A 12,234-nucleotide genomic window follows, 5' to 3' on the forward strand; every position below is an offset into this window, starting at 1 on the left:
CTGGCTGGGATGATTTAGTTGGGGATTGGTCCTGCTTTGAGCAGGGGGTTGGACTAGATGACCTCCTGAGGTCCCTTCCAACCCTGATATTCTATGATTCTATGATCATGGTCAGGACACTTTTGGGCCAGGAAAGTGGAAACCAGTCTCCTTCCAAAATCAGAAGGACAGTAGCAAATCTTTGCATTAGTATTACAAATCTTAACCCTGATCATTAAAAATATAAGAAAAAGCACATATTCCATTGCTGCCAGCAGGCTAATTCAATTACTGAGTAACCTACCTGAACATTTCTTTTAACTCATTCACCTTCTTAGTGGGATATTTGCCGGACTGATTGTCATTCAGGAAAGCTCTAGCATAGGCCAGCGGACCAGCATTAACCTAAAACCCAAAATGTGAGAACTCATTTATGCTGCAGCTTTTAGGTTAACTTCAGAGGATAATCAGTTTGTTTTATTAGAAATATTACTTAAGATATTACTTCATGCCACTAGGTGTGCATTTCTATATGGTCATGGGATAGCAATGCTATAGTACTGTTTATGTACCAGAACAGAAGGCACCTGTAGTTCAAAATGATAGGCTTTACTTTTTGGGATGGAAAAAATGTATTTACTGATCTTCTGAGACATTTACAATAAGACATTATTATGATGATATTGTCTTGATAAGTATATCTTAATACAGAATTAACAATATTAAGCAACATATTGAATATTGACTCCATATTATGATGTTATTAACATTTCCCTTTTTAAAAAAAATGTTTAAAGACATTGTATTAGATATATTTCCTGATTTGAATCTCTTTAACAGGCCAGCTTCCAATATAAATCTTTCAGTCCTGTTCAAATTCTATTGCTAATATTTGTTTTATTTCTTTCAGGATATTTTTCCTATTTTTTATTTATTACCACCAGTCCCATATCACATGCATGAAAGAGGGCCTGGCTGTCTTGCATTTCATACAGATATCTGGGGCAATATTATGTATTTTATTATATAGACATGGAGAAACATACACTCTGTAAACTAAAAATGACTGAATTTGCACTACGTTAATATTAGAGTCTATTCATTGTCTGCATCATCTCATCCCATTATTTTGCTGTTATTTCATATTTACAGTCTGTGATTACACATTCTCGACATAATCTTGATTGCTGCTTACTTTATTAAAAATCACTTTCAGAGAAGAAAAGCACCAACAAAGCTATCTGTATTAGAAAATTTTACACACAGGTTTGAAGTTTCAGCAAACTAGATACACTAAAAAGAATGCACGATATGAGTTTATCAGCTACAACGGTTTGCTTTAAGGGTTGTGCTAGACTTTACTTTTCTATTTATGATCTTTACATACAAAAAGAAAAATGAAGAAATTTACATCCCTTCATTTCCTTTTTGGGGAGTGACCTATTGAGACACATGGACCATGTCTCAGATTGGGGACAGGTCAGGATTCATGATGCTGTTTCTGTCTGTCATTTCCAGGTCAGTCTTTCAGAGCTGTTAAATATAACCAACACCTGTCACAAACAAATAATGGGCCTGATTCTGCAAACACAACTGGGTATAGTGTTTACTCCCATGAGTAGTTCCATTGACTTACAGTGGTAAGCACTACATTTAGTGCTCCAGTGAGCTAGTTAATGATTTCTGGAAAGTAAATAAGCTGTTCTGCCAACAGAGTAAGGACTTCAAGATATTGTGCTAATGAGGGGCCTTACCTGAACGGAAACACAACCCTGCAACTTGAGCTGCAGCTGGATCATGTCAACCTCATTGGAAGAGCAGAGTTTTTGCAGCTCTGCTGTCTTATCTTTTATCTCATCAGTAGCAACATCAATGGGCTTGAGATTAACCTGTTGTTCATTATTTACTGGAATTCTCTTCTTCACATATGGAAACGAGTTTGAAGCTATTAAACATATCAAACAGAATGTACAGTCTGAAAGTCTTCTCAGTCGACCCTTTCCCAAAGGCCCACGGAACAGATATAGCCAGGGCCCTGCCCTGAGGATCTCACAGAGCAAAGGTGAAATCCTGGCTGTGCTGAAGTCAGTAGCAGTTTTGCCACTGAGTTTCAAGAGGAGTCAGGATTTCAGCCATAGTGTTTAGGCATGACACGATCACAAACAAGAGGGGGAGGAAGGGGTGAGGCTGAATAAATCAGATCTAAAACAATATGGAGACTCAGTCCGTGTCCAATTAAAATTAAAAATTCTGCACAGAATATTAAAAATGTAAATGCATTTTAAAATTCTGCAAATTTTGTCAATAAATAAATGTGGAGGCCCCAGCATGGCATTGGGGAGCACAGACCACTAGCTGCACAGAGGTGGGACAGGGACTCCAGGACAGGGATAATCGGCTGTGAGGCTGCATCTGATCCTGACGCAGCGCCAGGGCTCGGCCTGACCCAGAAACACCCCAGGGCCCCACCCCTCTGTGCCAGGTGCACCAGGTGTGGGAAGGCAGGCTCAGCCTGGGAGGATCCAAGTGTGGGGGGATCCAGGTGTGGGGTGAGAGGGTTCTGTGTGGGGCAGTCTGGGTGTGGGCGGCTCAGTGGGGGGGTACGGGTGCCAGGAGGATCTGGACACGCGGGTGATCAGTGGTGGTGGGAGGAACTGGATGCAGGGCAATGGGACTCTGCAGGGAAGTCCCAGGTGCAGCTGGTTGGGGCTCAGTGGAGTGGGGGTCCATGTGTGGGTGGCTTGTTGGGGTGATCCAGGTGCACAGGAGATGGGGCTCATTGAAGTGGGGATTTGAGTGCAGGGGGCGGTCTGGGTGCACGAATGGGAAGGCTGGATGCAGGGGGTGGGGCTCGGTGGGGGTGGGATCTGAGTGCAGGGGTGGGGGACCGGATGCAGGGGGTAGGGATTCGGCAGGGTTCCAGATGTATGGGGGTTGGGTTCAGCAGGGAGGGCCTTGTGCAGAGGGCTGGGGCTCAACAGGGTGGGGGTTATGGGGCAGGGGGGTTGTAGGTGTGGGGAGTGAGACTTGGTGGGGGTACTGGGTATATAGAGTGTCCAGATGCAAGAGGGTTTGGAGGACAGGGGAGCAATTCCCCATACAGTGACCCCACCCTCCTCCCCCGTAGCTGAGGAGTGATGGGGCAGGAAGTGTGAGGGTGGAGCCAGGGGAGGTTTCTGGGGGTGGGTCTGACCTGGCCACTTTGTGCTGGGGAAGTGCGCTCCTTCCCCATCCCCAGCCCAGCCTGGACTAGCAGCTGAGCCCTGCACAGAATAGGAGACACTGGCCAGGGTGTCCCCAGCCCCAAACAGGGCTGAGGAGGGCGGATGTGCGGGGGTGGGGCTCGGCAGGGTGGGAGTTCAGTTACAGGGGGCTCCTCCACCCTCTGCCCCCACAGTGATTTACGTCTCCGCCGGTTGCTCTGGGAGCCTGAAAGGATGTGCCCACGCTGCTGGGGAGGGGCACGTGACCATTCTTGCCGCTTCCCTTTGCTTTCCCGTCAGAAAGTCATTTTTCTGCGGGGAAGCAAAGAAATCTGTGGGGGACATGAATTCTGTGCCCACACAGTGGTGCAGAATTCCCACAGGAATAATTTGAGATCCAGGGGTTAATACTGTACTGTAATTAGCTGACACTTTAAACATTCTGTATGTGGCAATAAAATGTAACAAATCAAAATGAACAATTCTGCACAATTCTAAGTTCTAGAGGGTATTCCTGCCATTTTTTGGAGGTTAATCAGCTGTGATTTGTGTGTTAAAACAATATTTGCTGATTCCTATTCCCTAATATTTAGAAGGTCATACTCACTAGTTAGAATGGTCCGTCTTTTGCACTGCTCTTCCACAGAGCCATGTTTTTTCCCAGATAAGGTATAAGGAGATTCAAACACAAATCTGCAAATGTTGTGATTTCTTTCAAACTCAGTCTTTCTTTCAGAGAGGTCTTTGTCTTCAAAGTAGGGCTTCACATAAGTCACTTGAATATGAGCATATTTGGGATCAAGATCTTTGACATTGACCTATGACAGAAGAGAGTTATTTACTAGAAGAGGAAACTGGCACAAACTACATTAATGACCAGTTTAGATATTCACGGATTTATCCATCCTGGGTGAATTCACCCCATGCAGAGGACCAGTACAAATCCTGGGGGGGAGGGATAGCTCAGTGGTTTGAGCATTGGCCTGCTAAACCCAGGGTTGTGAGTTCAATCCTTGAGAGGGCCATTTAGGGATCTGGTGCAAAAATTGGGGTTTGATCCTGCTTTGAGCAGGGGGTTGGACTAGATGACCTCCTGAGGTCCCTTCCAACCATGATATTCTACGATTCTATGAATCCTATACATCACTTTAGTTCCACTTAAATGCTATTTCAAGGGCTTAAGCGACATTTCAAAGCTATTGCAAGTAGTTCCTGTGTTCAGAACATGGTCACATTTACGCTCAGTAAAAAAATCACAATTTACTGCTAGAGCGATGTGCAATTGCAGCAGAATGGGCAGGTCAAGGACCTGCTGCACAGGAGGAACTCCCGTGAATGGAACATGTACGAGGGAAATCCCAAGGCATCGTCCTAGTAAAGGGGAGGAGTTTGCAAAAGGGACAAGGGGCATCTCATGCCTGTCTGGCAAGTCCTGAGAACCCACAGCCAATCCTGTCCCCGACCATATGGGCATCAGTCCCTCTATGCTGCTCCCTGCTCTCTGCCTCTGACTACATGACTCAGTCTGGAGAGGCTGCAGAGCATGAGTTAATACTTCATTCACTGTCACCTGGAAGCCCTCCAGATCCATCTCCTTCTGGTCTGAGACCTGCCTCCTCCAAACCCCACAGGGCCCCGACTGTGTGATGTTTGCATAGAGGGGGTTTTATAGGAGTCAGGAGGACAATGTAGCTTTGGTCTCCTTCCCTTCTGACAGTCCAAAGGATTGGGATGTTAGAATGGAGTCTCCATTCCTTTGATCCTCTCTGCTCTACAGCCTAGAGCTCACTCTTCCAAGCATTTTGTTAGCAGGGCTGTCTAGACTCAATGACACCACATGCCGTTTAACTCCACCTTATTTGAATCTTGGATAATTTTTACATTCTCTGCTCCGAATTTTTCTCCATAAAGTTTAAGAAGCCTCAGGTTGATCTCTGACAGGCCCGTCAGCTTGGGTTCCTTGTAGATGTACTCCTTGCCATCCTCTTCTTCAAAGAAAGTCTAGCATTAATCAGAAAGACATAGATGGTGAATGGAGAGATTTCATTACATTAAATATTTTATTTTAAAAAGCTCATTTTAAAATGTTTTTTTAAAAACTTATCAGATAAGATACGTTTATATGTTAAAACAATCTCTGTGTAGTAATATCTAAAAAGTTGGTGAAACTTTCAAAGTGAAAATCTGGAACTTGTACCAGGAATAAGGCTGAATATCATTTAGTCACATTACTGTAAATATAGTGATCCCAGCATATAGAAAACTAACGCCAGCTGTTGCTCCTTGTACATTTTATTAAAAGGGATTCTATTCTTGGTTTTATAGAAGTCCAAAGTGAGAGACATCAGACTATGTGCACTGCAGAGACAGCCACTACCGGAGTATGTCGAACCCATAACAACAGTGGGCCATATTGTGCCACCAGTTTTTAAGCAGACCTTCCCCCTGAACACACCATTGCTAATATTCTGAAAAGTCACAATGATCTTCTGCAGAGGGAAATATCCATGATCACTATTGGTTCTGTATTGCTTGAGTAATCCAAAGTGTTTTTTAAACTTTATTTTTTAACTCATTACTGTAATATTTATACAGGGTAGGATTTTCAAAAGCTTCTAAGTCACTTAAAAGGAGAAATCTCATTAAAAATCAATGGGACTTGTATCCTTAATCAGTCAGCTGCCTTTGAGAATCCCACCCAGTGTCATAAAGCTTTGTAATAACACATTAACAAGGCACAGAAGCCCTGTACTGAAGAGTTTACTATATAAAAGAGCACAAGGGAGCAAAATACAGAACCATCTTAAAGAAGCTAGTGGTCAGTGCAACAAGAATGCTTCCTGAATGAAATGGCTGAGCAAAGACAGGGTGCTTGGGGCAGGTTAGTTGGCAGGCTGATCTATGTACTTACTTGTCCATAAAAGGCCACTCGGAAAAAGGTTCCTAGAAGTCTTTTTCTTGTGTGCATCACCTCCAATATTTTAGTGTAAGCGCCATGAAGTGTTCTGTACAACTGAGTAAGTTTCTGGAAAGCAGAAAAAGGCAGGTGTGTTTCAACATTATTGAAGTAGAATTATGTGAGCAGGAAGTCAGAGCTGATTCTGCAAAGTGCTGAGCACTCTTGCCCTGATTCAGCCTAGCACAGAAGCTCCTTTGAAAATGCCAGACTTAAGCACATGCTTAACATTAAGCACAAGAGTAGTCCCATTTATTTCAATAGGGTTAGTCACATTAAACTTTAGCACGCGCCTAAATGCTCTGCTGGGTTAAGAGATCAGCACGTTGCAGGACTGAGTCTTTGAAAGCAGAGCTGCTTGAAATATTTCACACTCAAAGTTTTTCCAGTGAAAACCGACCTTTTCCGAAAACTCAACTTTTTGTGAAAAACTGCCGACATATTTGAAACTTTCTGGTTTTCCTAAAAGTTTTGGTGACATTTTTATTTTTATATTTTAAAGCAGAATGTTTATTGAAATAATATGCAAAATCTTCGTCCAACATTTTTGTTTACCAAAGACCAGGATTCCAGTAAACACAAATGCTGGAGAACTATTCTGAACAAGATTTCAGTAAAAATTCTGACATGAAAAAGGCGACAAAGTATTGTGGAATCTTCCAGAAAAAGCAAAAAATGGATCCATTTCAAACCCTGCAAAACAGAGCTTTGAAATCCCCAAGAAACATTTTTCGACCCACCCTACTTCAGTGCATTCTTTCACTCCCCCACCTTTCCTAAAGCCACAGGAAAATGAAAGAATTTTCATTCCCTGAATGTTCCCTGTGACTCTCACATAGGGCCAAATTCAGCCCTCAGCCATGTAGGCATTGCTTTCAGTGAGGCCAATGGGATCATCCAGGGACAGCGTGTGGCCCATGGGGTACAGAAAATCACTTGGCATCACTGAAAGCCTGTCCTCAAGAATGCCTTCTCTGCAGATTTGATTGTGCATTGCACCTATTCTGAGGGAAAGTAACACATACAACTGCATGCTGGAGCATAGCTTGCATTTCTTCTGTCTGGTTTACAGCCAGAGATGACATGGATTTTGGAATGTGCCTGCCTGGTACTTTGGCTGTGAACCACTAAGATATGCAAGCACTACGCATTAAGCAAGTCAATACATGCTGAAGGCACAGTTTTAATGTCTGGTTTATCATCTGCTTTTAGTGACTCAATTCCATGGTCTGCAGCAGGAAGTCTGCAGCAGAGCAGCAGGTAATTGTATAGGGCACAACTAATATCTCCTGGCTGGTGTCCTGCTGTAGTGGGCTTGGAGACATTGGGCTGTATTGCCTCTTGGAAGAAAGATCCAGGAGCATGGGAGAAACAAGTATTCATCTGGGAACAGGAGGAAATGTTTGCCTTGGGGCAGCTGAAGCTCTGGGTACCCATTAGTGTCAGTTACCCCCAGGTCAAAGGAAGGAACTCATTCAGTTTTAAAAAAATCCGCAAAGCTTTGAAGCCTTCCCAAGTCTAAGGGCACCCAGAAACAGAGGTTTCTATGGGCGTGGGTGGTATGGATGTACCTATAATCTTTGCTGAATTGGGTCCCTATTTAAGAGATCTCTGACTGCGGCATCTCATGGGAACTATTAGCCTCCTGAGTCTTGCTTTAACTTATTTTGTTTAATATTAATCAATAATACAGAGTATACAAAAGAAATGATACAACCCATCACATCTGCTCATCACTCACAAACTAAGAATTTGTTTACTAGCAGCCTGGGGAATTCTCATTAACACAAAGCCAGCTCCAAATAGCTACCTCAAACTCACGGCGCTTTTCATAAATTGGAATGATCAGTCTGGAAACCTCTGAAATCGTTTCGTAACGTTCTGCCTTCCACAGGCCATCTATGCATTGTTCCAGCAGCTCCACTAGGACTTCCTGTATGAAGCACAAGATGGAGGCTGTTCATAGCTAAGTAATCTTAGGGAGCGGTACCGTGAAAGACATCAGAACAGTTCAGCAGCCCAAGGGTGGGTGACTCATTCTTAAAGAATTATTCTTATTCAATCTAAGGTTCTGCGCTTTGGAATCCCACCTCGCTGTAGTGAACATCCATCATCCCAGCATCTTCTTTCATTGCTCCCTCTTCATCAATATTGGGCGTAATTTTCCTGAAGGCTGAGCATCCATTAGGGAACAATTCTATGGAAGGCAAAAAGAAAAGTAAGTTAGAATTCAAATATTATCAAACAGTCTAATGTGGCGTATGGAATACCGTGCTATGGTTACCCATGCTATATCTTTGTCATGCAGATTCCCATTGTACTTGGTCCATTTGTGCATGAAAAGCTAAACTTACTTTCATGTTATTGGTTATACAGTGGCTTATGTTTTAGCATAGTTAATACATACCATCATGCCTTAGCATGGGAAGCGATGTGGGCTAGCAAATAGGACACTTATACGCATGCCAGAAGATCTGGGTTCTATTCCCAGTGCTGCCACTGACAGACTGGATGACCTTGGGCAAGTCCCTTCCCCTCTCTCAACGTCACTTTCCCCCCCAACCTTTGTCTGTCTTGTCCCTTTGGACTGTTAGATGGTTTGGGCCTGGACTGCCTGGGCAACTACAGCACCTGGCACAACTGAGCTCAGATCTCAGCTGGGGTCTCTAGGTGCTACTGCAATAAAAATAATAATGTCCAAAAACACTTCAGCGAAAGAGTCGATTGTGAAGTAAAAAGGGACAACAAAGGTCTCCAGGCTGCTCTGCCTTTGTACCTCAAAGGGAGGAATAGAACCAAAATAGATGAATTAGCACGTTAGAGAGTGTGGCCTCCAGCTGACCCCTCTGCAGCTGCAAGGAATTTGGGGGAGTATTAACTAATCACTGAGGCATGGACACACATTGCCCCTTGAGTCAGCCATACTGTTCAACAAACTGTCAGCCTGCACATCCTCTGAGACCGTGGCTTAATCCAACAGCCTGGATCTGTCTGATGGCAGGGCCAGCTGGCCTGCTCGCCTGCTCCTTCTGATGGACACCACCCATGACTTGGCCAGCCTGTTCCATCTGGTAAGGGGGCCCCACTTCTCAGAATAACGCCCTCCTCCACCAATAGTCTTGGCTTCCTCTACCAGAAAGCAATGAACGCGTGTCTCACCTAACAACTACTGCACAGAGTCATCCGTGAACCACTAAGGGGGGCTGCAATGTACCGGAGAAGAGAGAAGGAGCAGGCTGTGTTTGTGTTCTGAACGTGCACGCTGAGTGATGGGCAGTGCTGTGTGCTGCAGTGCAGGGTAATGGATGCGCAGGGTTGCCTGTTTTTAGTGGCATGGATTCTGAAATTGAGAGTACTTCCTTGGGCATGGCAAAAGTGTCACTTTCCTGCACATGTGATGGATGAGCAATGCAGTTCAGTAGCAATACTAACTCATGCATCCTTTGGGACTGTTCCTCTTTTCCTGCTGGCCTTTCTTTCCACTCACATGAATGGAGAGTATCCAGATTTGTAACAACCCTTCCATCTACAATCATGTACGTTTTGTATACGTAACCAGAAATGTTGTTGACGAACACAAAATATATACTTCTATGGGACTTTGGCCCCCAGTATGCCAATAAGGTGCCATCAATCACCTTTGCGAACTACAGCTGAAAACTAGCGTTTCCTGGTCTCTGTTCCCTTCTTCCTAGTTTTTGCAGATCAACTGCAGTCAGAGATATTCCAACTTCAGTTTCAATGGCGCCCTTTAGATTAAAAGATCAGAGGGAGCCGACAGGTGGAGTGCAGTACATTAACGGTCAGAGCAGGGAGGTATTCGAAAGAAAAATGTGTTTTTACATGCAAAATCGTGATATTTTAAAACCAACCAGTCTGCCCACCACTTCCTGTTCTGCACTAAGCCACAATGTCCTCTCTCACCACTGGCTCTTTATCTAGTTGTACAGGGCGTAGACCAATTCCGCTTTCACTGCACTTAGCCTGTACTCCCGCTGTGAAGGGACACACGGCTTTGAACTCCATGCAGTGACACTTGTGGCATGATCAGAATAGTGGGGAGCCAGTTTTTACACTGATTAGGACATTTCAGTCCCGTGTTTGAATAGTTAGACTGGCATTTACATGTGTAAATTCCTATGCTGTAGTTTTCCCTTTAGTTCAGAGGTTCTCAAACTGTGGGTCAGGACCCTCAGGAGGTCGCGAGGTTATTTCATGGGGGGGAGGAGGGCATAAGCTGTCAGCCTCTACCCCAAACCCCGCTTTGCCTCCAGCATTTATAATGGTGTTAAGTATATAAAGTGTTTTTAATTTATAAGGGGGGTCGCACTCAGAGGCTTGCTGCGTGACAGGGGTCGCCAGTACAATAGTTTGAGGACCACAGCTTTCGTTCACTATTTTAGAAGAACCCAGTATAAACTGACAACAGTCGTTTACCAAATTAAGTGAATTTGATCTTGAAAACGTTTTGATGACCTGTAAACTCAAAGATGGACACAAAAAAAGGCTGCAGCGTTCCCCACCCCAACAGTAAACTCTTACTTTTTCTGTGAAGAAACTCTGCAACAAGGGCTGCTACATGGACATAACACATGGCAGCCTGCAAAATACAACAAAACAGGAGTAGTTACCACGTCAATTGGAATCTCTGCCTCTCCACACCACCTGTTTTCAATGGAATTTGACAGATTACCTCTGAAAAATCTCCATTTTTGCCATGGATCTTTGCCATGCTGTCCAGCCACGTTTTCCTGAGCTCTGGGGTACTAGCATAGGACTTGGCTAAGCTGTACTGTAAATCGATCAACATTTCAGGGTCCTTCTCGTGTTCTTTCATTTGAGCGGTAGCCATAAGCACAGTACGGATTCTCTTGGTCAAATCTTTGACTTCTGAGGGGAAAGCAGTTGCCTGGCACAAAACAAATCTAATTAGAAAAACACAGAAATAAAGATGTTCGAGGTTTTGCTATAGAAAGACAGATGTCAACCCTTCAGCTTACTCAACGTGCAATGGATTTAATTGCTATGTACACTGCATGTAGCAATTTTCACATGCAAGGTACAGGAGAGGATGCCGACTGGACTTTTGATATATTAATCCTATACTGTGTCATTTTGCTATGCAATCAATGCATTTGACCTTGGGTCTGCAAATCCTCTTGTTCAGGGTCAAATTTTGCAACTCTGCTTGAGTTGCTCATGTAAACAGTAGCCAAATGGACTTCAGTGGGACTACTTATGCTTACGTACCCTACTGGACTGGCATGTGGGTGAGCAAGTGCTACACAACGTGAGTACAGGCTACAGAATTGGGCCTTCACTAGTTCCTGAAGTATTTTTCACTCGAGTCAACACCTGCCTCACTTGTTCGCTCTCTAGTGTGGTTTATCATTTTTCTGTATATTGTACTAAAAGTGTGCCCAGTACTAAAAAAATGCTAAGTAAAAACTAGAAATAAACAGACATACTCCCTTCCCTGAAAAGTGCATTACTTAAAGGTCCACATGTGTAAAATACAGTTAGCAAACAAAGCGTGGCTCAGTGAACTTCAAATGCACATAAACATTCCTGTGCAGAACAGAACTAAGGATCTTTGCCCGTTACCTACCAATTCCAATGACCAGTTTCATTCTATCATAGGCCATAACTCTACTTAGGTTCTCCTCCTCCCGCATCTTTAAATAATAGGAAAATTGTGGTCTTCTAAAACATTTCCGAGGTTTTTCCTTTCCTAAACTGGCAGTTACATATTGTAAAATGTGACCAGATTGCAAGCATTGTATATTGATATTTACTGAAGCAGACAGAATTTATTCACACTACTTTAGCACTAAGGAAGGCAATTGCTTTCCAAAAAAGGTAGACTGCAAAGCAAAAATAATATGGTGATCATTTCACCTCTTTTACAGAGAGTGACTGTCTCAATTTTTTATTTTTAATGGTTAGCTTTATTACATGAGAAACACCTGGTCCTCTCTTCCCTCCCTTTGTTGGAAATTCTCGGGAAGATCTTCAGATGACCAGAAAGTAATGCTACATACAAAGCTGTAACCTCAACTGCAGTTCTCCCTCTCACCCAGCTGCAATAAACCAACA

General features: G+C 43.6%; 1 protein-coding gene across 6 annotated transcripts in view; it reads right to left on the reverse strand.

The window, feature by feature from the left end:
* The window catches only part of DOCK11 (dedicator of cytokinesis 11), a 132,753-nt gene that overhangs the window by 14,290 nt on the left and 106,229 nt on the right, over positions 1-12,234 (reverse strand). For 5 of the 6 annotated variants that reach the window (XM_048864068.2, XM_048864067.2, XM_075132593.1 and 2 more), the window contains exons 43-51: positions 10,832-11,047; positions 10,681-10,738; positions 8,229-8,335; positions 7,949-8,071; positions 6,094-6,207; positions 5,037-5,183; positions 3,790-4,000; positions 1,734-1,924; positions 284-384 (exon numbers count right to left, since the gene is read on the reverse strand). In XM_048864068.2, coding sequence (XP_048720025.1) covers positions 284-384; positions 1,734-1,924; positions 3,790-4,000; positions 5,037-5,183; positions 6,094-6,207; positions 7,949-8,071; positions 8,229-8,335; positions 10,681-10,738; positions 10,832-11,047 — 1,268 coding nt within the window. Of the gene's footprint in view, positions 1-283; positions 385-1,733; positions 1,925-3,789; positions 4,001-5,036; positions 5,184-6,093; positions 6,208-7,948; positions 8,072-8,228; positions 8,336-10,680; positions 10,739-10,831; positions 11,064-12,234 lie in introns of those variants that run through there. The other variant, XR_007358430.2, reaches the window with a different exon arrangement.

The sequence above is a fragment of the Caretta caretta genome, chromosome 9, assembly GCF_965140235.1.
Source record: "Caretta caretta isolate rCarCar2 chromosome 9, rCarCar1.hap1, whole genome shotgun sequence".
Lineage (NCBI taxonomy): Eukaryota > Metazoa > Chordata > Testudines > Cheloniidae > Caretta > Caretta caretta.